The sequence below is a fragment of the Cheilinus undulatus genome, linkage group 9, assembly GCF_018320785.1.
Source record: "Cheilinus undulatus linkage group 9, ASM1832078v1, whole genome shotgun sequence".
NCBI lineage: Eukaryota > Metazoa > Chordata > Actinopteri > Labriformes > Labridae > Cheilinus > Cheilinus undulatus.
Window position 1 is genome coordinate 6,978,506 of NC_054873.1, and position 26,695 is coordinate 7,005,200.

General features: G+C 39.8%; 1 protein-coding gene across 7 annotated transcripts in view; it reads left to right on the forward strand.

Annotated features, from left to right (window-relative positions):
* LOC121515628 (kinesin-like protein KIF21A) overlaps positions 1-20,052 on the forward strand; it is an 89,844-nt gene extending 69,792 nt beyond the window's left edge. For 3 of the 7 annotated variants that reach the window (XM_041796493.1, XM_041796496.1, XM_041796500.1), the window contains 9 exons: positions 191-316; positions 5,212-5,286; positions 6,258-6,394; positions 10,039-10,213; positions 11,171-11,335; positions 11,982-12,099; positions 12,806-12,976; positions 13,417-13,616; positions 14,393-20,052. In XM_041796493.1, coding sequence (XP_041652427.1) covers positions 191-316; positions 5,212-5,286; positions 6,258-6,394; positions 10,039-10,213; positions 11,171-11,335; positions 11,982-12,099; positions 12,806-12,976; positions 13,417-13,616; positions 14,393-14,483 — 1,258 coding nt within the window. In that variant the 3' untranslated portion in view covers positions 14,484-20,052. The remainder of the gene's footprint in view (positions 1-190; positions 317-5,211; positions 5,287-6,257; positions 6,395-10,038; positions 10,214-11,170; positions 11,336-11,981; positions 12,100-12,805; positions 12,977-13,416; positions 13,617-14,392) is intronic. The other 4 variants (XM_041796494.1, XM_041796497.1, XM_041796498.1 and 1 more) reach the window with 4 other exon arrangements.
* Positions 20,053-26,695: the final 6,643 nt, after the last annotated feature.

Genomic DNA, 26,695 nt, shown 5'->3' on the forward strand with positions numbered 1-26,695 from the left:
TTAAACATGAGCTTGGCGGAGAACCACCACTGTTTTGGGACTTTAAACATCAGGTAACTGTGTTTCTGTGTGATCTTCATGCTCATCTCTTTATTTATGTCATTATTTTGTGTTTGTTTTGCATCTTTCTGTTATTTCATTGTTATTCTTTGTGTTGTTTGTGTACAAATGTTTGAAACTGAATGGTCAGTTCTGGCTCCAGAACTTCACCAGGGCGGGAAAAGCGAACTCCGGAGCCATCCCCGCTCTCTCGCAGGAAGACCTATGACAAGTCACAAGCAGCATCCGACAGGGCAAAGATCAAGGAGATTAAACAGTAAGAGCTTGCTGCCGACGTTGGGGCTGCAGGGCCGAAAAAAAGCAGAATAACTTCATGACTACTAATACTCCTTATCTGTTTCCTGCTTTGAAGAAGCATGTCATCTAAGCTAAATCAAAAATTCTCTGCACCTTGTCTTACAATATGAGCTGCAACGGTCTGCACTGAATTCTAAGTCATACTAATAAACTTGATTATTATGTCTCGTTTTGAGCCATAATGGGATGTTTTCTTTTAAATTCTGTGTAGTTTTGACTCTAATTCAGTGTTCAACCTGCTAATCCGTCCCTCTCCTGCTGATAAACGTCACTGAAGTAGTCCCTGTTCTTTCCCTTTCTGTGTCTTATCAGTACATTCTCGAGTGAGACTGGAACGGAAGAACAAGCTGTCCTATTTAAATTGGCTCCTCCTTAAAAATGAAAATGTGATAACGTCTTATATTCACATGTTGAAACCTTTATTTTCCCTGTCATCTTGTCTTTAAATTTTAAGCGCTGGAGTGCCAATTTTTCCTCTGACACACATGGGCAGTGTGACTGCATGAGCTCTGAGCACATTCATTGTCACACGGCAAAGACGGTAGCTGTCAAAAAAACGCTGTGAATTCAGATTATCAGTGCGGTGTTAGGACTGTCTGACTTTGAGGCTTTAGAGCTCTTCATCAAAGTGTGCAAATGTGATTATATATTTTTCATTTAACTGAATAATCAACACGATCTGAACAAAATTACTCAGCTGCCTGACCATTACACCAACATGGACTGTAATGACATTGTACTCAAATACATGTACTTTAATATGGATTCAGCTCCATTTGCAGCTATAACAGCCTCCACTCAGTGGAGTCAAGTTCTTCCACACCAAACTCATCAAACCGGAACAGCCATGTTGGAATAAAAGAGTCTTCCCCAAACTGTTGCCGCAAAGTTGGAAGCGTAGCATTGTCCAGAATGTCTTTGTATGCTGCTGAAGCATAAAGACTGTCCTTCACTGGAGATAAGGGGCCTAGCCCAAACCCTGAAAAACAGCCCTGTACCATTATCCCTCCTCCACCAAACTTCACAATGCAGTCAGGCAGGTCACATTCTTCCGGGGTTCCAAAAGACCAATTGTCTTAAAAGGGTGAAATAGGTCCCCTTTAAGAAACATGAATAAGTTTGTTAGCTCATTACTGTCTACTTATGCTTTAGCAATGAGGACTTTCTTGCCCTTCACTTCCAAAACATTATTGGCCCAAAACCATCACAAACCAATAAGCTGTGCTAACAGCGGCGTTTGGGGAAGGATTTTCAACTACTGTAGACATAACTGTATGTAAAAATCATCAAAGTAAAGTTCTGGCTTCCTATTTAGTGATTTCAGTGCCGTCATAACAGAAACTTAAGATTTAAGTTTTTCTGTTTTTCTTGGCATGTTAAGATGATTTAAACATGCCTCATTTTAAAGAGATGGAGTGTTAAAATTGCCTGGTGCTGCAGCTCCATGCTGCTGCCACTGGTAGCCACTGCTCTCCAAAGCTGCTCCTTCTGCCCTCCAGTCCTCTGCGTGATCACGTGGCTGAAGCTATGAATACTGATAAGTTTATAACCTTTTTCGAGCACTGGTTTGATTGGAAAGACCCCTCAATTAAAGGCAAGAAGTAACCTGCAGAGGTGGGCTGTATGACTCACAAGACTGTGTTTGTCAATTTAAAGTAATCACCACAGGCCCTGGGCTCAGCTAGCATTTTATAGCAACAGAGGAGAAAATTCTCTATAGCAAAATGAGCTTGTATTTAAAGAGCTGCAAAGAAACTGCACACTGTGGACTTCTGCTAAATGCATTTGAAATCATCACACTTAAACCCTTTATTCTCCCAGGGAGAGGCACAAAAAAGCAACACAGCCAAGCTTAAGCTGTAAGGTTGCGCATTTAAGGGTCTAGCCCCCAGAGAGTATTTGCTGTTATATTAGCACAACACTGCAGAAAAAATCTAGCTATTACTGCCATAAATGTATGATGTTTACTGCCATACTGGTGATCTGAGTCGGAATAGGCATTGGTCTCATGTGAAGAGCTCTTGTTGACATTAAAAAGGCCTTATAACAGATGAAGCGCACCTTGACAAAATAAAAGGAGGGCCATGGATCTTGGAGAGTTTTTGGTAGCCTCTACTTGGCTTTTTTGCTGAAATAAACCAACTTAACCTGAGTGAAATGCCAGACTTTAAATGAAAACATAGATTTCAGTTCAGCCTTTATTTAAAAAAGCAATACACCTATAACAATGCGTCCTTCACAGATATATGTCCAAACACGTGAGCATGTCGAGCCTTGCTGATGGTTTCCTCTGAACGATGTGAATGCAGCATATGTGTCTCCTTCTGTCCTCATGCAGTCCTCCCACACGCCTGCCACCAGTGTGTAAACAGCTCCCCACACTCTTTAATTATTCTACCGCTTAATTGGCAGCCCTACTGTCTTCCTCCACAGCTCGGCCATCGGGAGATGCAGCCCACCACTTCTTCTCTCACCTACAGCCTGTACTGTTACTGCACCACCACATTAGCTGTATATATGTAGGATATGTGGGACTGCAGACAGCCTGCAGGTTAAATAAGAACAGGAGAGAAGTAAAATCAACACAATCCTCTCAGAGAGTCACATTACAGTCAAGGAAAGATGGTAAGGATCAGAAATAAGGCAGTAAAACTAGAGTGTACACTTTAGAGTTCAGGGCTGTGGTTAATTTTTACAAGTACAAAGTGGACCTTACATGCAAGTGAATCTAAAAAGAATTAGAATATCATGAAAAAGTTTGTTTTATTCCTTTGATTTAATTCAAAAAGTGAAACTTCCTTACATTTTAAATAAATCTCATACAAAGGGAAATATTTTTGTTTTAATCTTGTTGATTTTGCATTGCAGCTAACAAAAAAAAAACCCTTGTAGTACTACTGAAGTATTTCATATACTTCAAGACGATTTAATTTACTCATTCTTGTTGTCTCTTTACATGCATTCTTGATCCTGTGACTTCTGTTTTTTTATAGGCCTTGTTTTGGTTCTTGCATGGTCCATAAGCCTGCCAAATTTTGCAGACCTAGGTGAAACACAGTGCAGGGGCTGATTTAAAAATCAGGGGACACTATTAAGCCATTTTTTTCCACCAACTTATTCCTCTTGGCTCTTGTCTGCCAATATTCACTGCAGAATAAGTGTTTTAGGCTCTTGAACTTCCTGTTTCATGGTGAACAATGCTTTGCCATGGCAGCAGCTTAAGTTGTAGAGCAATAACTTTAAAAATTATAGTATGGGGACAATTAACAGATGTTTCACCCTAATTCTGAGGGTGATTTAGTAAACCTTGTATGAATTATCTCTTTGTTTTGAGTGTAACCTACTTTCTGTAGTACTGTGAGACATTAAACTTTGAGGAGCCACTCTAGCCAGTTTGGGTTGAATTTTGATCATGAGTCAAATAACTTTTTCTCTTAAAGGTCTCTTCTAGTATTAAACCACATTTTGATTGGATTTGATGAACACCTTCAGAGGAGATACTCCAAGAAAGACCCCTGAATATGATTAAGAGATTTTGCAAATGCCAGAAAAGAGTCCACGTATCTTGAAATGTTGTAGAGGAGTTTCTAAGTGTGAATCTAGGAGGGGGATGTTTGATTTCAAGAGAAAGTCTGTTCTACAATTTGAATGCCACCACAGAAAAAGCTTGACCACCTTGGGTTTCTAATTTGGTTTTAGGGACAATGAGGTGAAGCTGATCAGCAGACCTAAGAGATCAGAAATGTACCAGGGAGCTGCATCGTATAAAGCTCTAAAAATTAAAAGCCAACATTTTTTAGTTGGTTTCAAAATGAGTGGGGAGCCCATGGAGGGCAGCCAGGATCAGGGTGATGGGTTCATCTTTGTGTGTACCTGTTAAATTTTGGACTAACCAAATGTGAAAGAGAGATCAGGTTAACTCCAAGGGAAAGTGTGTTACAGTGGTCCAAACACAGAAATGAAAGCATGAATTACTTTCTCAAAATCATTAAAAGATAAAACTGAATCTTGGATAAAAGCCTCAGATGATATAAATTAGATTTAACAACAGAGTCAAAGTCGAACCTGTTGCAGTGGCTTAAGTTTTTTAATTTATTCTAGGGGGTTACCACTAAGCTTTTTAGCCACGCCCACCAAAGACATGCATATTACATATCTCCTTCGCCCACATGGAATTTTTATGCCAGGTTTCATAGCTGTGCAAGTAGGCTTAGTCCCTGCAAAATCTACTTCCTGTTTCATGGTGTACAAAAAATCCCCATGGTGATAGCATTTGAAGTCACTTTATGGCTATTATTTTTTATAAAGCAGGTGTTGGGATGTACCTGAGAAAATTTGTGTTGGACTCAGTATAATAGAAATAGTGTGTAATAATTCAGAAACAGCAACTTCCTGTTGCCAGTAGATGACAACAGGAAGTTGGAATGTGAAAATGTTTTGATAATAATTATTATTATATGGGGATAAATGGGGTAGGAAAAACGTGTACAAGCTTTCACCTTTTGAGGACATAGCGTTCTTTAGATGAAGAACACAGTAGTGACTCAAGTCACCAGATTAAGAATAGCTTCATGAATCTTCTTGACAAATCTTGGAAAAATCTTAGGTAAATATTTGTAAATGAGGCACAAGTATGGTCCTTTTTATTCTTATGAAGTCAAACTAAAGTGGCTTTATTATTGTGTTTGATAAATATTCTTCCATCCATGAGTTCAGACTCACTCTTGAATTTGCTTCACTGAGGTTTGGTATTATCAGGTAAGAAATGGCTGAGAGAAATTAAAACAAATGTTATAGAAAAATGTAAAGGAGCCACTCAGCTCTCAGGTCATTGACACTCTCTTCCCTCCTCAGTACAGATGGATGCTGTCACTTGTCTTACTACCACATCCTTCGTACTGTTTCCCCTCCTCCCTTGGACCCACCCAAGTACATTTTTTGCAATTTAATTTGCCTTATGGGTCACTAAAATATCGCTTTTGGTGTGTGGGGCTAAGGTGTATCCATTCACGGACCCTACAGGTGTGGTTTCCGTCTTTTGTCAGCATCACCAACACAGCCAGACAGATCTTATGGCTCTTAGATTGACTGTTGGAGGACGGGGCGATACACCTAGGCTGGATTAACCAGACACAGACTTCATTCAACAATGAATGGGATACTTATCAGGGATCAATAGATAATTAGAATAAACCCCAACAGTCTCATCTTTTAAAGCTTATTACAGCCTTTGAACACTTAGTAATCCTCTCCATTCATTAGCTGTTTTTCATTTCATTGGCGTCTTTTATTCAGCACACAACAGGCCCTTCTGAAGCTCATTCATTAAAGAAAGAAAACCCCAGTATCGACGTCTGGATCTGCAGTTCAGCATCAGCTTGTCTGCTGCTGCTCTGAAACAGATAGCTGCAACTCTAGCAGAGAATAATGATTGCACAATTATACTATCAGATGCTGATTTGTCAACATGACCGGTCAATCGGTGATCGATCAGTGTTCCTGTGATGCTTCATGGATTGTTGTGGTCTAAAGATCTGACACCGCTGGTTTCCCACGATCGTCTGTCTGCATCCTCTTCGATGTTTCTTTAATTCTATTACAGGCTAAAAAAGAGAAGCTTTTGAAGGGGCAGCAGGGGTATTTTTGGACTCTTGGCTGTCTTTTTCACAACACAACAATGGTGGCTCTTAAACTGCTGTCTCCTCAGTTTTCTTTGGACTGTTCCTGTCATCTCTTTCTATTCTTGGTTTGCAGCGTCGTGCTAATAAGCCACGAAAGCTGCATGCTGTGCATGATTCTGGTTACGTGGGTGTGATTTATTTCTGTGCTGCACTCTGATTATTAGACAGTGTAATGCCTATTCTGCAGCTGTTCATAGTGATGTGTGTGTGTGTTTCCAGGGGCGTCATCAATCCAGTGCCGGCAACTAAGAGCAGCCGTTCAGCGACATTACAGTGCGTCCACGTGGCGGAGGGACACAGTAAAGCTGTCCTGTGTGTCGACTGCACTGACGACCTTCTTTTCACTGGATCCAAAGGTTAATAACACCCCCACTCATCTCTCCATCCTTCTTTTTTCACCTCTTCCTCTCTGCCTCATCAGTATTCCTCACGTGTCTGCATCTTACACATGCAATGGTAATTTATTCCGCTTTGACATGCACTTATGCTGTTAACAGCAAATAAAACCTGACAGGGATTAATGAAGATTGGCAGGTGCTCAACATGTGTGGATAAATGAGGGGATGGAGGAAGAATGACATCGCCCATACAATAAAACTACTCCTATTAAGCAGATTTGTATAAGAATGAATGGAGGTAGGTGCATTGGCAATCAGCGAGAGTGATTTCTCCCTTTCCCCTGGAGCTGCTAATTTTTATTCCTCCATGCTGGAGACAGCCATGTCTAGATGCATTGCATTTTCAGGGCAAAAAGTCAGTCCGTGCTTTCCTCATGAACGCAATGCATCAGAAATCCTGGAGGGATTTATTGTACTTGCACAGCTCCTACCTGAACATACAATCATGGTGGTCAAGCCTACTTAGTCTTCACAGAATGCATGTTTTTTTTTTCCACCAGTCAATAATTTATACAAAAATTACATCAAATTTTACATTTGCAAAGCTGATGGATCAGCCAGATTCTGTGTCTCTCATCAGGCCAATTCATCCTGCGAAGATTCAAGCTGATATGCTTGTTCATGATCAGAGATTAACGGGACAAATCTGTGTCAATCTGAGGGGAAAAGGAGGCAGTAGCTACTAGGGCTGAACGAGTTTGAAAAAAAAATGTAATTGTGATTATTTTGACTCAAACTGCAAATGCCAGTGTCAAAATGTAATGCAGATGCTTTTATCTAGAGCGACATGGATCTGACAGGTAGATAGGTGTTCCAGGAGTAAAGGACCTTTCCCAAGGGCCCATACTGGATACTGATCAGGCCCTGATTGGAATATGATCCATTGAAACCCCATACCGAAGTCAGCGATGGATATACCAACTGAGCTATCCAGCCTCAGCCAAATGAATCGTTGTATTCAAGGGACTGGTCATTTTTATGTCTTTCTCATTAAGAAAAGCATGTACAAAAATAAGGAATATAACTATTCTAGAAATACCTTATTTGATGCCAAAATTTTAATAAAAGTGGTATTTTGAGACATTTTTGGTCAAAGAAATACTGGACCTTCTGCAATTTAAAGGTTTCAGAAGGTTATATTGAGATTAAATTAAAATTTTCCCAGCCTTAGTAGCTACAGGCGTGGTTTAATTGTACTGCAAGTCTGTAAACAATGGCACTGGTGAAGAGATTAGCATGGATGTAGCTATAGCAGCAGTTTTTCAGAACTGGACAATTTCTCAGTTAAAAGAAGAGCAGAGAAATATCTTCTAAGCAGAAAAAATGTTTCTTCTCCTGTCCTGCAGAAGTTTAATTTTACAACTTGCTGAAACTACAATGAGCAAACTTACCTCGTTCCTCACAGTGCTGTCCAATTCCCTCTGCAAATCCTCATCACCAGGAAGGTCTGCGCCTTTAAGGTTGTCAGTGGGGTGGTATTATGTGCTGACATCATTAATTCAAGAAATCATCCTGATGAAATTCTTCCTTCAAAATCCACAGGATGTTTAAACACAACAGGTTCCCGTGTTTGTGTTAATTACCGCTGTCTTGCAGGAAAGGGATGTCTTCTTTGACTATCCACCATTTAGGGATGGATTGGTATGCTTGGCACCCCTATGGAAATAAGCACTTAACGTGCCATTTCACCCTTTCTATGTCATATGTCTTGTCACTCTGATTGCCCTGTAATGAATCTACAGAAGGAATATTCACCCAGTCATTCTCTGAGAATATTTTTCAAAGGTTCTGCCCTTCCCAAACACCATCTGTGAGGTGTTGCCCAAGTGGATATGAAATACATCCTATGGATATATTAGTTTGTTAAGCCTTTATTTTACCAGGAATATTTCCATAAGATCTTTGTTGCAAGAGAGTCCTCTCCAAGACAGGAGAGATTCTACACATGAAAAACAAAAAATCATAAAAAAATAAAGGTTAAATTGATTGATTTAGTCCATGGTAGAAACTGCAGTAAGACTGAACTTGTAAGAGTCAAAACTCATTACGCTATTAAAAGATTTTTATCATATTGAATTTTCAGTTTTGACCACCATTTCTTCCATGCACTTTATTTGCAAATTATCCGGCAAGTCATTCTTTCATCCTTTGCGGTTTCAGCCTTGTCTTTTTATCCTGAAGAGCACCTGATCTTGCTTATGTTTTAGACATTATTGACCCTGTGTAGCACTTACCCTCCTCTATCTACATTTAAAAGAATATCAAAGCAATTAGTCATGGGTTTGATAACTTTCTGCATTAATTATTCTGTTAGGTTTAGTTATGCAACCAAACACCCTTCATAGAGCTTATATCACTCTGTCTAGACTAAGGGCTCGAAGACTCGAGTGGTTCAGATCTCTGTTGGCATGTTTGTGGACAAGTGTATCTCTGATTTATGAGCTGTGGCACTGCCCTGTGGTTACATCTTTTTGGATAGAAGTGTGTCATTTATCTTCAGTACTAATAAATACACATACGGTGCTTCTCCATGTCCAGTTGTTTTTCTGCTGAAGGGCAGAAGGCTGCAGAGTTAAGTCAAAGATAAACAGTAGCTGGGCCCTTTTTGGCTGCTTAAAGAATTTCAAATTGGAGAATTCTTAAGCCAAAATGTTTCTCAATGAAACATGACAAATTTTTTGACATTATTAATATGGAGTGAATAGCAGATACATGGCATTACTCTAAGTTTAAGGCCAAAACACTTGTAAATCAGTCTCAGAATCACATATGTTAAGTGCCTCATTGCCAACAATAGAAGTATTATGCTGTGGGGATGCTTCAGTGCGCCTGGAATTGGGAATCTCATAAAGGTGGAAGAAATTGTGAAAATTTAGAAAGAAAACCTCAAGCACTCGGCAGCAAAACTGGGTCTGGGTCATCGTTTTGTCTTCCAACACGACAGTGACCCAAAACATACCTGGCTCCTGGTGAAGAACTACCTCCAGAAGACTTGAAGACTTGAATCCCATTGAAAATTTGTAGGGTGAACTGAAGACCAAGGTCCATGGCAGAGGACCATCAAATCTGGAGGAGTTTGAAAGATTGTCCAAAGAAGACTGGGCTGGGATTCAACAGGAGATATGTCTGAGACTAAAACTACTGCAGGCTGTTGTGACTATTAACACTAATAATTTAGACCCTAGTAGTTTTTGTGAAATAAATTTGTTCTATGTGCAAAGTGAAAAAATGTAAGTATCCAAAATAAAACTAGGATATTTTTAAAACCTGTGTTAAAATTTCTGTTTTGGGGGGAGCAGGTGGCCTAGTGGTTAAAGGTGCCCCCCATATACGCAGGCGGCCTGGGCTCGAACCCGGCCTGAGGCCCTTCACCGCATGTCTCTCCCCCACTCTTGACCCTGTTTCCGACTCTATCCACTGTCCTCCTCTGTCTAATAACAGCAGAAAAATGCCCAAAAATAAATCTTAAAAAAAAAAAAAATTCAGTTTTGGCACTCAGGAAATACTAAAAAACCCTGAAATTTTCATGGAGTGGGGGGTAATAATTCTGTCCTTATCTGTATGCTCCATATTTAACGCAGTGAATGTTTGTCCTCTTGCAGATCGGACCTGTAAGGTGTGGAATCTGGTGACGGGGCAGGAGATAATGTCCCTGTCCGGTCATCCAAACAATGTGGTGTCAGTCCGCTACAGTTCCAGTTTGGTCTTCACCGTCTCCACCTCCTACATCAAAGTCTGGGACATCAGAGACTCTGCCAAGTGCATCCGAACACTAACGTAAGTTTGGCTGGTTAGAACGTGCTTTCAGAGATGCTTTTTTATATTCATGTTCAGTTGAACCTTTAAAGATTCACAAAATAAAAAGAAACTAGACAGATGTCAGACAAGCTTAAATGTACAGTGCATCAATAGAGTATTCAGACCCCCTCCACTTGAAAGTGAAAACAGAATTTTACACATTTTTGCAAACTTGTTAAAAAGAAAACTGAAATATCACATTAACATGAGCATTCAGACCCTTTACTCAGTGCTTAGTTGAAGCACCTTTGGCAGCTTTTTTGTATGTCCTCTCAAGCTCAGTCAGGTTGGATGGGGGCTGTCAGTGGTCAGACATTTTCAGATCTCTCCAGAGATATTTGATAGGGTTCAAGTCAGGGCTCTGGCTGGGCCACATTGAAGGAGTTGTCTCTAAGCCACTCTTGTGTTGTCTTGGCTGTGCGCTCAGGGTCACTGTCATGTAGGAAGGCGAAGCTTCAGCCCAGTCCGGGCCCTGGGTGCTTTTGAACAGGTTTTTATCTAGGATATCCCTGTACTTTGCTCCATTCAGCTTTAATTCAACCATGCCCAGTTTCCCAGTCTCTGCTGCTGCTATAAAACACCCCCACAGCATGATGCTGCCACCACCAGGCTTCACTGTTAGCATAATGTTCAGAATTGAATCCAAACAGTTTAATCTTGGTTTCATCAGACCAGAGAATCTTGTTTATCATAGTCTATCAGTCCTTCAGGTGCTTTCAGAAGTTTTGTACTGAGAGTCTTCCATGTAGCCACTCATAAAGCCATAAAGCCCAGATCAGTGGAGAGCTGCAGTGATTGTTGTCTTTCTGGAACTTTGTTCTATCTCCGCACAGGATCCCTGGAGTTCAGTAAGAGTGACCATTAGGTCACCTCTCTTTCTAAGACTGGAGGGGCAAAAATACTAGAAACTAACACTACTTTCATGTGTGTTTTTAGATCCTCTGGTCAGGTTAATGTCGGGGATGCGTGTGCGTCTAACACAAGCCGCACTGTCACCATCCCTGCAGGAGAGAATCAGATAAACCAGATCGCTCTCAACCCCAACGGGTCGGTTCTGTACGCTGCTGCTGGAAACTCAGTCAGAGTGTGGGATCTGCGAAGGTGAGCAAAGGGACTAAAAATCAATAACAATGAAATTACATGTAAGAAATGTTCAGACAGTGACACAGCAGACCAATCATTCAGCCAACAGACCTTTTATGTCCCCTCTGGGATAAAAAGTCTATAAATGTGACTAAAAATGCAGTTTATCATGAGATTATGCTGGTGGTCTGTTATTCTCTGCCTTTACACTCTGCTCTCTCTGATACTGTGAAACAATTCTCTGATGCCAAACACACACAGTGATTCAATAAAGCCTGATTTCTTTTCCTCACACTCTTGGAGGATCTAATTCATTAAAAACCTGTCGGGCATCCAATCTAAAGCTGTCAGTGGTCAATGACAAGCTGTACAAGTTTTGATGAATAGCCTCTTTATTTATTTTAGAAAGGAGGGGCAGTTTGTAACAGCCTGTCTAGATAATAAAAATAACTTTAAATCAATCTACCCTCAGATTAAACTTCCAAAGTCAATCCTTAAGTTTGTTTACCCACATGTCACTTTGTATTACAAGTATTAGCTCAATAACCACCGTGCTACAGAGATTTAAACCATGATTTAATGCCATGTAATCAATTGATTTTTACCAGGATGGATGGCTGTTTTTCTACCCTTAAAGGTTTTTTACTTGTTGTCTCTTTGTCAGATTTGCGTCCACAGGGAAACTTACTGGTCACCTCGGCCCGGTGATGTGCCTGACTGTGGATCAGTCTGGGAACAACCAGGACATGGTGATCACGGGCTCCAAGGATCACTACATCAAGGTGAGCGTTGAGTAGCCTGCACCTCTTCATGTGCAGTTTTTACCCCAACACAATCTCTAAGAACGGCCTAAAGTTTGAACTGACTTCATAGACTGGGGATTACTTGATTATGCAGGAATGATGATTTTATCTCTAGTTGATACGCTATATGGACAAAAGTATTTGGCCACACCTGTTAATTATTTAATTCAGGCATTTCAAACAGACCCATTGTCACATGTGTAAAAAAACAAACTTAGCCAAACAGTCTACATTTGCAAAAATTGCAAACACAATTTCATTCCTGCTGGATAGTCCACAGTCAGTTATAAGTGTTATTATACGTGGAAGCATTAAGGAACAACATCAACTCAGCTATGAAGCAGAACACTACGTAAAATCAGAGTGGGGTCAATGACTGAGTTGATTCCATAACTGAAGAGTTCTGAACTTCCACTGGCATTAGTGTAAGCAGAGAAACAGTGCAGCTGGAGCTTCATGAGCAAATTCCCACAGACAAACTCCAAAATCTTGTGGAAAGCCTTCCAAGAAGAGTGGAGGGTGTTTTGCTGCAAAGGGGCCAACTCTGTCATTACAGTCCCTGTTGGTGTAATGGTCAGGCGGGCAAATACTTTTGTCCATATATTGTACATTGCTTTTAACAGGAAAAACTACCACAAAGTTTTGTGATACTTCTTTGACATGCAGTTTTCCGGCTTTCTTGCAGCTGTTCGATGTGACTGAAGGCTCTCTGGGAAGCATCACCCCCACACACAACTTTGAACCTCCTCATTACGATGGTATCGAGTCCCTGGTGGTCCAGGGGGACATTTTCTTCAGCGGCTCCCGAGACAATGGCATCAAGAAGTGGGACTTGGACCGTAAAGATCTGCTCCAGGTACTAAATTAGTGAGAAAGCACATACGCACAAAGATAGATAGATTGAATACTTAGGTGTTTGGTTGATGACAATTCACAGCTACACAAGAAAAATCTGCCTATTTTAATCTTTGTGAACAAAGGTTTTTGTGTCTTACACGAAAAATAAAAAAAGTAAATAAAGACTTGATAAGATGTTTTATTGTCTATGTTTATGGAGCAAACGTTTGGATGCCTAAATTTCTTGCATGAATGAATACTATAGGTACAGTAAATTTAACTTTAGTGAGAAAGCTCCTAGCTGCAAGTATCCTGATTTTTGTCTCCTGGAGGCTGACATAATTTTATCAATATTAAATGTGATTAATTTGTAGCATCATTGCTTGAAAATGTTTGGAATAGCTTTTTTCATTTTCATAACAGCGATGTATTTGAATCTTCACTTCCTCTCTCTTACAGCAAGTCCCCAATGCCCATCGTGACTGGGTTTGTGCCCTGGGTGTCGTTCCCGGCTCACCCGCCCTGCTGAGTGGCTGCAGAGGTGGGGTGCTCAAGCTGTGGCACACAGACACACTGGGGACTCTAGGTGAGCTGAAGGGTCACGAGAGTCCAATCAACAGCATCTCTACCAACAGCAGCCACCTGTTCACCGCCTCAGAGTGAGTCTCACACCAAGAGAGCACAAGATTTTTATGTCTCAGTGGTGCAGTGTTCTAGCTTTAGTTTTCAGATAGTTTTAAGACACATCTTAAGACAGTTTATTTTTTGCATGTGCCTTTTGTTATTTCAAGTTTTAGATAAGTTAATTTTGTGGTACATGAAGTAACGGATAAAGATATGGATAAAGCATCAGTCTTTGGAGCCATGGATTGTTAAAAATCAAATACAGAGCACGCTGCTTGATGTGCATCTTTTGAGCAGAGCCTTTCCCGCCAAGTAAAACTGTATATCCATTTTGCAATAAAATGGTAAAATGTGTGACAAGGGTGTCCCCAACTCAGGGATGTCCAAACTTTTTCCACTGAGGGCCACATACAGATATATAAAGGAATGGTGGGGCCAGAATCAAAATCGTACCTTGAGGATATTTAAGTTATTAATTCCAGTCTAAGTAGGTTAAGATATTCTTAGTGATTGAGTGTGCTCACATGGCTGGTTAGTGGTTGACAAGGCAAATAGGCAATTGATTTAAGGATTTCCGGAAGGCCAATCAGATTTCAGGGGAACCTGGTTGGCCCTGGCTTCCACTTACTCCACCCCCAGAACACTATTGGTACTGCTATTTGCTGTTGTACTCAATTAGGCAGTTATATATCAAGATATCAGTATTATTTTGGTTGCCGAAATGTTTACCATTCAATCGCTGTCTTAGTTTTAATCACATATTTTAAAAACACATCAATAAATTCTTCTTGTCACTCTTCCTGTCTTCCAGTGACCGGACCGTGAAGATCTGGCGTGCACGTGGTGGACTGGACAGCAACTTGGAGACGGTCGACAATGCAGATGAAGTGGCCAGTAACTGAATACAGTGCCACCTGCTGGGTGTGGCTAGAGGACATTAACGGCATCTCTTGATGCTGCTCCCTGCACTTTGATCCTTTACTTCTTAAGCCCACTGCTGAGTCCTTAAATACACCTTCAACGCCATGTAACCTTTGAGACTGAGCCAAGCAGAATGCCATTTCACATCAACACAAACTAGCACGACGTTTCTTTTCTTCAATTCGTGCTGGTTCGTTTACTTTCATGTGTTGTTAAAACTCTTTGCAGCATTTCTTTCTTGTTGCCCATTAGACGACTTGTCATCTTAGATCATGATGGAGACTTGACTCATGATGATATGAGCGTTAAAGTACCAGGATAACGTGAAGAGTGAATAATTTAAAAAGAACAGGACGTTGGTTCAGAGGAGCAAGATGGCCAAGCTAACGGGTTGGTAGCTGGTCTTCCCAAACCCAGTCCTCCAGTTTATTGGTATTGCTTAGACTGTTTTCTGCACTTGAAGCAGAACCAATGTCCCCGCGCTCCTTTACCCTTAAGATGAACAAAAGTGGCTTTACTATTTATGTAAAAGACAAATCATTGTTAACTCTTTATCTCCCTGACTTTGCCTTTGTGCCCCCCCCTCCCAATTTATGCAGCTGTTTAAAATCAGCGACCAAAATTGTGCGAATTTGTCGTCCTTGCTGTCCTGCACTGCACTCATGAATGACCACACTTTACAGTAGCAGTCCCACTTACAGAGAAAGTTTGACATTTTCAGAGATACGCTCATTTACTTTCTTGCTGAGTTTGTTGGTACCACTCTCACGTCCATATGGGAAATGTAGGACTACATTAAGGAGCTGGTATGTTTAGCTTTGCAAAAATACTGGGAACAGACAAAGAAGCTGGCATTACTTTGTCCAAACTGAGGAAAATCTGCCTGCAAGCACCTCTAAAGCTCAGCAAGTCTTACATTTTATCTTGAGTGATTATTCCATGCAGAAAAAGGCTAAAATTATGTTTATTTTACACAGGAAGGCCCCAAGATTGCTATAATTAGGTCATTACTGAATCTGCTAAAATAACCAGGGCTTTTTCTAACAATTCAAGAGTAAAACTATAATGTGCTACTTTCCCTCCTCTCTCTTCACAGTCATGAAAGAGACAACAATAGCCCTGTTCAGACCAAAGATTCACAGCAATCAAACAGGATAAAGTAGCAGTAGCTGAAGCTACCGTGTGGAGCTACTGATGATATCGCCTGTGAAAAGCTTGTCAAGTCACCAGCTGCTGATTTTCAAACATAAGGTCTGTATCAGCTGCCATCAGCTTGTAGCGAAGTCAGCTGGCCAAGTCTGATGAAGTCTTAAAGGAACACAGAAAAACAGATCGGCTATATTTAGAGCAGAACAACGTCCAGATAACAACTATGAGTCCAGAGAAGAAAATGGCAGGTTGTTTTATTTATAACTATTAAGCCTTTTATGTGATGAGTAGATTATGAAATGTAAATAAAGAGGCAGGAAAATTGAGTATTTCTTTTTGTAAAATTCAGTATATTTTCATTTTTTACAGGGCGAACTACACATTTTGATGGTAAAATGTACTTAATCCTAAAATTTAATTAGAAAAAGTTAGAGCATCAAAATTAATCAAGCTAATCGCAAGTAATTAAGACCCACAATTAGTGCACTAATATTTTTAATCCCGATGAATTTCATCCTTTGTTGCATCCTTCCACCAAACTTTAGTTAATCCATGTCAGAGTCTCCCTGCAGCCATAGTGATGTAAAATAAGTCCACCACTGCTTCTTAATGTCTCATTTTATTAAAAGAAAAACTCAGATAGCTCACATGTCAGCTGTCATCTACTCTTGCTCTAAAAGTAGGTCTGTGCAAACAGGGAATCGGTTACTCTTATTTTAAGACAGTAGAAAAATCCAGAACAACACAAAAAAAGTTTAAAATGCAAAAAGGGTGCAAGAAATTGCGATTAACTACTGAAATTCTGTGATTAATTGTGGTTTAAAAAAGGTGATCTTCACAGTGCTTAAAAAAGATTAAAAAAGCTAAAAAACTGATGAGGGCTGTCGTATTAATTGTGATTAACTATAATCCTCCATTAGGGCACTGTTATTTTTTTAAGCCAGGATTAATCACATGCTTTATTTTCGTTTTCAACAAATATGGTTAACCCACCAAAGCGTCTCCCTGCCGCAGAAACACATCCACCACTGCTCCTTAATGTCTTATTTTATATATATATATATATATATAAAACTCTTGATAACTGAGTGCACAATTCAGTTATGATCTGCTTATTTTTAAATGATGTCTTATTTCCGTATTTTCCGTTAAATTAATGTTAAAATCTTAGCACTCACTCTAAAAGTAGGTCTGCATGCAAACAGAAATACAATTACCTTTAGTTAAAGGTGGCAGAAAAATCCAGAATGACACAAAAACAGTAAAAATGAAAAAGAGTGAAATTTTAGAATGCAATAAAGAGTGATTAATTGTGATTAACTACAGAAATTCTGAGATTATTCAAATTTAAAAGATGTATTCTTTTGACAGCCCTTGAAAAATTGTTAAACAGAAAAAATATTGACTATAGCTGTCAAGATAAATCACATTATTCGCGATTAACTACGATCCACTATTAGGGAACTCCTTTTTTTTTATGTGATTAAACGCATGCTCTATTTTCGCTTTTAACAAATATGGTTAAGCCACTGCAACGTCTTCGTGCAGCAGAAACACGTCCACCACTGGTCCTTAATGTCTCATTTTATTGAAATAAAACCTCAGATAGCTCAGTGCACAAGTCAGTTGTGATCTTGTTTTTAAATGATGTCTTATTTCATTTTCAATCCATAGCAAGTTCCTTTGTCCGCTGTTAAGTATATGTTAAAATCTTAGCTCTTAAGAAAGTAGGCCTGTATGCAAACAGAAAGTTAGTTACCCTTAGTTTAAGACCATAGAAAATCCAGAATGACACAAAAACAGTTTAAAATGCAAAAGAGTGGAATTTCAGAATGCAAAAAGGCTGCAGTTAATTGTGATTAACTACATAAATTCTCTGTTAATCACATTAAGAAGTTTCAGTCTTTTGAGAGCCCCTAAAAAGATTAAAACAGGGAAAAAAGGAAGAAGGCTGTCAAGATTAATCACATTAATTGTGATTAACTATGATTCAAAATTAGGGCACTGATTTCTTTAAATGGCAATTAATCGCATGTTCTATATTCACTTTCAACAAATAGGGTTAAGCCACTGCAGTGTCTTCCTGCAACCAAAGTGATGTAAAACAAGTCAACCATTGCACCTTAATGTCTCATTTTATTTGAGAGAACAACAACAAAAAAAAAACTCCTTGAAAGACAGCGACCTCTAGTGGATTAGTTTGTCAGTTTCCACTCCAGCATAACAGACTTAGCGTAGTTGAAGACAGTTGAAAACTCCAGAATGACACAAAAACGGTTTTGAATGCAAAATAGTGAAATATTACAGTGTGATAAAATGGGTGTGTTAATCATGATTAACTACAGAAATCCTGTGGTTAATCGCAATTAACATTTTTAGTCTTTTGACAGCCCTACGTCTGATTACATAGAGCCTTAGGTTAAGAACTAGACCTGTTGGTTCTCAAGTGGTGGGTGTGTGCCTGGAAAAAATACATGGCATGTTAGTTCTTTAATGTGCTTTTATTTTGAAGGATGCTTCTCTATTTCTGTTCCCTTACAGGTTTGCTCTGTCTCAAGTCTAAACTGCTAAATTTTTCATCCAAAATATTTAGTTATGATTATTTTTATTTATTTATTTATTTCCTAAAGATTATTTTAGGGTCTTTTTGCCCTTTTTTTCTGACAGGGCAGCTGAAGAGAGACAGGAAACGTGGGGAGGCAGAGTGGGGGAAGAGATGCACCAAACAGTTGTGAAGTCAGGAATTAATCCCACAACCAGTACATAGAGGGCTCACCTCTGTATATGGGTGCCTGCTCTACCAGCTGAGCTAAACCAGCACCCTGATTAATTAGAAAATGTAAGAAAATTGGGTCAGCATTTGTTATTCAGAAGGTGGCTGTGAGTCCTGACACTAAACCAGTTGAGAACCACTGTACTAGATTTTTTTCTTGGCTGGGGTTAGTTACCTCCTCGAAATCACTCTAAATGTGTAGTGATTACCTCAGATGAGGCAGGAGTATAACAGCAGTTTATCAGAACTGTGACACATTTCTTTACTAAAATCAAAGCAAAGAGAATGCATGAAGTTTTTCCATCAACAAGCTCTATCGTAAACTACAGCAGCGTCTGTCTGTCAAGCTCAGGTTACTTTTTTCCCCTGAGATTGATTTTGGGGCTTTTTTTGCCTTTATGAGACAGAGATGGGACAGGGGATAGAGTTATGGTGAAAAAGCAACAGTCCAGAGTTGAACCCGGGCCAGAGTGTGGCCTTACCATGTGTGGTCCCTCTTACATCTTAAAAATAAGATTTCTAAAATCCTTTAGTGTGTGCCAGGCCATGACAGGTTGTTACATCTCACTTCAAAAGACCTCTGCATTGTCAAATATTTTTACAGATTTAAAGCAATACAGGCCTTAGTTTTTGAGCTCATCTACTGAGATTATTTTTACTTGAAATGAGTTTTGCAGGGTTGACGGGATTGGTTTCCTCAGATTGATGCCGGACTAGGTGCTTCCTCTTGCTCCCAGTCTTTATGCTAAGCTAAGCTAAGCTAACTGTCTGCTAAGTAGAGAAGAGGACTCAACCTTCAGAAAATGTCAAACTCCTCTTGTAACTCTCGAGCACTTGTGAAATATGCTGACACAGTGAGTCTTTGAGAATTACGTTGATAGATGTGAGCAGGTTCAGCCTCTATATTCTACACGTTGTCCATGTTTCATCGTATGTATAATCGTATGTTCACTCTTCACATGTTGAAGCTAGCACTCACTGAACCTTCACTACTGAGATGTCGTCTTACTCCTGTGCTGCTACGTCGTGTGCTCACCTTTAACCCTATAAGAGGGCTCTCTCGTCAAGGACTCCGGGTGAGGTCCAATCATTACCGAGCAATGTGTTTGTATATAAATGTAATAGTATCTTTTTGTTTGGAAAGGAGAGGCCTTCAGACTTTGCCTGTGTTGTGAGAATAAACCTCGTCTGTCTCCCACTTCTGATCCTTGTGGGGCCTTCCTGGAGACACTCGCTGTCTCTCCTGATGTAACTGTGGCGATTGTGTGCTGTCACTTCTGAATGTTAGGCATTGTTTGAGTACATATCTAATGTATGTAAACTATGTATTTAAAATAAATCAGACTGAATGTTAGCTTTGTGGGACCATTCAAATGATCACAGTCCCACACGAGAGCCAAGAGGACCAGAACTGGCGAGAGAAAGCTGCAGATGAGTTTTTCCTGCAGTGAGCTGGCAGGTTGTGTTTTGTGGCCTACACTTAGTTAGTTTTTTTTCATTTCTCTGTTTGTAATGCTCTCCCTGTTACACATTTCCCGGGCGTCCTCCCCCTCTCTTTGGAGTTTTAGAAGCCATTACCGAGTGGTGGACTCTGTAGCGATTCTAATGTCAGATGCCTGGTGAGAATAAACGCCATCTGTCAAAAACAATGGTGTGTTCTTTCAATGGTCTATGAGTCATTTTAAAACCTTTCTTCAGCCCTCAAATGTGCAGATACAGTCATGTTCATAAGTTTTAGGCTTGTAGGGATTCATCACAGGGCCTGATGTGCGCTCAAGCTTGACACATGACAACACACGTGTGTCAAGCTTGACGGCATCTTATGTCTGGGCTTTTTCAACCCTGGTAATAGTCCCAGAGACTGCCCTTTTTAGTTCCTTTGGACATCCACAGCAGGACCAGGGCTTGTGGCAGCACTGTTACCCACCTGGACGGTACCCTAGGCTATGCTTACTCACCACATCAACCCCTTAATCCGCCCTGAAGTTGTGGACTTTTTTTCAACAGACTTTTCCCATGCACCCTTGTAATATGCAAAGACATCCAGAGCATGACGAGGGTTATGCAAACCCTTCTCTCTGATGGTGCCCTCAGGTGGGTACCCCACATTTATGCCTCACTTCAGCCTCAATTTTTGGCCCAAACATGCCTAAAAGTTCTGCACTTCTGCATGTCTGTTAGATGTGCATTATCTAGGCTTAAGGCTCTCTATTTTCTTATGTTGGCTAAAATTAACATTAATATTCCTTATCTTCATGATTAAAAAATATATATATAAATGGTGAATATGTTCTATATCAGGTCGCAGGTTGTCTTATATCACACTTTTCCTTGCAAAGATGCATCATTATAACTTGATTGTACCATTGTCATTCAAAGCCTTGAATATTAAGAAACTGCAGGGTTTATATTTGTGCCAAACAACACAGTTTGTTCTTAATTTTGTATTTCAAGTTTATTATGGATGCTTAAAAAAGGATTATTTATGATGCCTCTCCACCAGGTCATGTCATGTCAGGGACATCCTTGTAAATGCGAGATTTTAGAAATGCTGGAAGGGATTTTTCATCAAACATTGCACAGAAAAGAAATCTATAGATTTTTAAACACCAAAGGTCAATATCTCTTGGCCTTATGGTCTTTCCTTGCTTGTGAATGCTGTAACTCAAGATTGCTTTGAGGGATTCCCTCCAACTTTGTACAAATATCCTCTCTGACTTAATGATGAACTGATTTGATTTAGGAGATCAAATAGGTCAATATGAGGCCTCATAGCGAGCCCTTATTTATAATATTCTACACCCCTGCAGAGGCATATACAGTGCCCTAAAAAAGCATTTGCCCCTTCCAGATTTCGTTTCTTCTTTTTTACATATTTGTCACATTTAAATGTTTCAGCAAACAAATTTTAATATAAGACAAAGATAACCTGAGTAAATACAAAATGCTGTTTTTGAATGATGATTTCATTTATTCCTGGCTCTATGTGAAAACAGTCATTGCCCCCTAAACCTAATAACTGGTTGAGCAGGAAATGCAAGCAAGTGGCAATGTTTTCTCATCTCTGTGGCAGAATCTTGGCCAACTCTTCTTAGCAGAATTGTTTTAGAGGTTTTCCAGCACAACAGCCTGTTTAAGGTCACACCAGAGCATCTTACTCAGATTTAAGTCCAGATTTTGACTAGCCCAGAACCTTCATTTTTTGTGTTTTTAAGCCAGTCAGGGGTGGACTTGCTGGTGTGTTTCGAAACTGCATAACTCAAGTGCTCTTGAGCTTGAGGTCACGGACTGATGGCTGGACATCTTCCTTCAGGATATTTTGGCAGAGAACAAAATTCATGGTTCTATTAATAACAGCAAGAAGTCAGGGTCCTGAAGCAGCAGAGCAGCCCCAGACCATCACACTACCACCACCATGTTTGACCATTAGAATGATGTTCTTCTGATGAAGTGCCATCTCATCAGTCCACAAAATATTTACCCCAAATGTCTTGAGGATCATCAAGATGTGGGACGAGTCTTTGTATTATTTCTGGTCAGCAGTGGTTTTGGCCATGGAGCTCTCCCATGGATGCCATTTCTGCCCAGTCACCTTGTTATTGTTAAGTCATGAACTCTGACCTTAACTGAGTCAGTGAGGCCTGCAGGATTAAGATGTTGTTCTGGGTTTTCTGGGGGGGGGCCTCCTGGATGAGTCGCCAGTGCACTCTTGGAGTAATTTTGGTAGGCTGACCAGTCCTGGGGAGGTTCTCCACTGTTACAAATTTTCTCCATTTGTGGATAATGGCTCCCACCATGGCTAGCTGGAGTCCCAACGCCTTAGAAATGGCTTTAGACCTTTTCCAGACTGACAAATGTCAGTGACTTTTTTTCTCTGTTCATGAATTTCTTTGGATGGTGCCATGATGTGTGGCTTTTTGAGATCTTTTAGCCTACTTCACGTTGTCAGACAGGTTCTACTTAAGGGATTTCTGGATTCAACAGGTCTGGCAGTAATCAGGCGTGGGTGTGGATGGTGAAACTGAATTAAGATAAAAATGTGCCTAATCATGATTGATTCAGCTCTCTCATTTTCAGTTAAGGTGAGTATTTCTCCTGATGATTTTAACTTATTTTATTGAGGGCAAGAGTGTTTTCTATTTCAATCAGTGCAATTCTTTATGTCAGTCTTACAACCAAGAAGGCCTCTTATTGTTCTTCTAAAATTTGTCTTTTCACATGACTAGTCTGCCTATGGATGAAGATTCCTCCATAAAGCAGAAGCTGATGGTTGAAGAAAGCAGAAAGGTCTTGTTTTCAGATGTTTGATGACATGCGGCCACATGATGGCAGTAGCAGCACCTTCAGGACTGACCACTGCTGGAGTGAGTAACTGTCAGAGCTGTCCACATCCAAAAATAAATTCACTGACATTTTATGAATAAAGAGAAATGTTTGATTGCCTCCTCCACATCCCAGGATTAACCTGCCTGGAGGCAAAAATGAGCATAATGAATGTGCACCATGTAAATTTGACACACAGACACTCCACAAGACCACATTATTGTTTATTAGGATCTGTGTTAGCGCTGGATTTTGCCAATCAGTTTTAGTACTGTCACAGACCCAGTGACATGAAGATTATTGGGCTGTGGGAGACCCTGGGGGTCTGGGGCTTGGAGGGTTTGTCTGGTTTATGATCCAACCTCAGTGATGAAATGTCAGGAGGAAAGAAATAAGCAGCAAATAATGAAACAAATGTGTTAATTTGGTAACTGAGCATGTTACACCCCTGATATTTCTCTCTTATAAGCTGCTGAAATGTCTGTTAACATGTAAATAATGCACACAAACCCTCGTAATACACACTACACTTCATACTTTTTTTTGAAATGCACAACCCAATTCCAAAAAAGTTGGGACACTGATGTAAAATGTAAATAAATCCATTATTCTACTCACAAAAGAACATAAACAACACATCAGATGATGAAACTGAGACATTTTACCATTTCATTTTTAAAAATTGCTCATTTTGACTTCGATGGCAGTTACACATCTCAAAAATGTAGGGATGGGGCTCATGCTCTTCGGACCCTCAGGTGGCCCTGCATTGAAAACAGGCATGATTCTGTACTGGAAATCACAACATGGGCTCAGGAACATCAAAGTTGGTTGTACCATCCAAAAATGCTACTTAAAACTGGATCATTAAAAGAAGAAGCCATATGTGAGCACAATCCAGAAATGCTGCCGTCTTCTCTGGGTCAATTTGAAATAAACAGAGGCAAAATAGAAAACTGTTCTGTGGTCAAATTAATCAAAATTTGAATTCTTTTTTCTAAATCTGATGCAGTATCCTGCAGAATAGAGAGGGAAGGGACCATCCTGCTTGTTATCGCCATACATCTCTAAAGCCTGCATCTCTGATGGTATTGGGCTGCATTAGTGGTGATGGCGTGGTCAGATTACACATCTGGAAAGGAACTATCAGTGCTAAAAAGTAGACAGGTTTTAGAGCAACACATGCACCCATCCAGAAAACGTCTCTGTCAGTAATAGTCTTGATTATGACGATGCTACACCACATACCACATCCATCACAACAGCATGGCTTCACAGTAGAAGAGTCTGGGTGCTGAACTAGCCTGCCTGCAGTCCTGACCTTTGGAACATTATAAAACAAAAAATCTGGGGAAAAACAGGACTGTTCAGGTAGAATCCTATATCAGAGGAGAATGGGACAACATTCCTCTCCCCAAACTCCTTAGGTCCTAGATGTTTCCCAGACTGTTGTTAAATAAAGGGGAGATGCTACATATTGGTAAACGTGGATAAGAGGCAGCACCATAACAGAACTGAAAAAGGTAAACTGGGTCTGAATACTTTAAAAAGCACTGTGTAGATTATTTGAATGGCTCTAATATGAAATTCTGCAGTTATTTTTGTTCCTCAACTGTTGTTGCTGCATGTTTAACTGTGGTCCAATTCTCATAACACTGTCCCTGACCAGAACAGTCTCTGAAATTATTTTATTAAGTCAATGAGCTCACTTTATAGTCTAATATAGGCAACTCACTTTATAGAGAGTAGGGAGTATGGATCTAGTGCAGTCACAACCACAGACTTAAAGTAAATCTCATGCCAAGCAAAGATCTGGAGCTGAAGCGGGGCTTAAGCCTCCTCCATGTCAGTCAGGTCTATTGGGGGTTTTATCATTAGGCAAAAGGTAGGCGACTGCCTGGGGCCCTGTGCACCAAGGGGCCTCGAGACAGGTGTACATCAAATATGAAGTATACATCAAAAAATATACCAATGATTAAGATGTGTATTTGGAATGTAAATAAGGCATCCAGAGTGCTTTAAATAGTATCAGAACAGAATATGATTGTTCAAAGAATTCCCAGGGAAGGACTGTTGGACCCCCTGTTGAGTTCAAGCCCTTCACGAAGTCCCATTATGTCTTCCTATTATAGCAAACTAAAGCTATATAGAAATATGACATCCTTAAAATAGAGGATTATAGTGGATTGCTGTGGGATAAAATGGCATAAAATACATTAAATTGATAACAATATATGGCAAAACAGCTGATATCAAACCTCTAGTGCTGTATACATTTTATGGAAGGTATTTGAGTTCAGGTAGCTGTTAAGCTTGATTCATGCATAAAATATGTTGATATAAAGATTTTGCTAAGTGTCATTGTAGAATTTGAATGGTGAACTCTACTTACAGTGAGTGGGCAGGGACTGTTAATGCTTTCTGAGTGCTTGGAGAAAGATCCAGAGAGATAAAAACTGAAAACATGACCTGAAAGAGAGAATAGTTTGAGCCATTTCAAGCAGACTCCATGAGAGTCATGGCGGATTGTCAATTCTTAATGTGCAACTGAAATGCTTACGATGCTCGATTTTTGTGCTCACTCTGGCCCTCATTTATTCATCGTGCGTACTCCAGAAATTTGGGTGTATGCTCATTTCCTTGCACAGTGGGCCCACACCGGGTCTGACCTCGTGTACGCAAGTTGTACAGCCTGGTTCAAAATCCAAACATTTCACATCAGCTAAAGTCTTCATGCAATAGTTGGGGGGGTTGAATTTTTTTGTACCACAATCTTTTTGATTATATTCACTGTGCACTGATTGGTGCGTCTCATTTGATTGACAGATAGCTCGACAGGCAGAAGCTACCTTTCTGTCTACCAGAATGCTAGCTAGCTAGCTGACAGGAAGTCGAGTTATTGGGCGGGCTGTTAAGTTGATCTAAAGTTTGGTTGAGACTGTGATTTCAATATGGAAGCTGCTGCGGACTGGCTTCAAAAGCAGTTTGAGTCCGCTTATTGTAAACAGACAGCTGATGTCACACAGGCTTTGTCCAGTTCTTTCTACAGTCTATGGTCCAAATGCAAAAAAAAGTTGTGGATTTTGAGATGGATTCGCCTGACGACAGACAGAGTCTGGCTAACACATCTGCTTCGCAAGCTTAACAGAATATTCTAATTTGAATGAATTATATTGCACTTTGGATATCTGAATAACCTTTTTTGATATAATCAAAAAAATCAATAAAACAGCCATACAGCCTTTATGAAATATTTAGTTTATTTACTTTGTTTATTCCCCAATAAACCACTGAAAAGCAGAAATCCAAAGTGATTCTTTTTTCCTAAAAGGGATTCTTTGAACCAGTAAGCTGAACAAAAAGTTGTAATCAATAACATGAATATAAGGTTGTTTGAAATGACTGATGTCATAAAATGAGTATTGATCAGTTTGGTATTGATCTGACGATTCCCAGTTCGCTGTACGTCCCCCCCAGCTCCTAACAAACAACCACACAGCAGACTAATATATCTCAGCAGCACATTAATGAACTTCTTCAGTGGTGTGTGCCCTGCAGACAGGTTCAGTAATACACTACATTATTTATATGGGGAGTCATTTACTGAGTGCCGGCCCCGAAGCCTCAAATCAATGAAACTATATTCAGATTGTTTTGTTTCTGGAGCTCATTTTATATTGCACAAGGTAAATGTAGGCACATGAATATTTGATGAATGATCATGTAAAGGAAGAAATTACATTTTATCTAATTAAAAAAAAACCCTAAGAGGTGATTTTAAACTAAAAAAACGCTGTAGTTCTTTCTTTCATACTGCTACATTAGAGAAGCTGTTTTTTTTAATCTAAATTTATTCTTAACATGTAAAATATAATAATGCATATACAAACATGAAAACAGAGTTTAATAAATTACATTAAAACAGAGGAAAAACATAAAGCAGAAGAA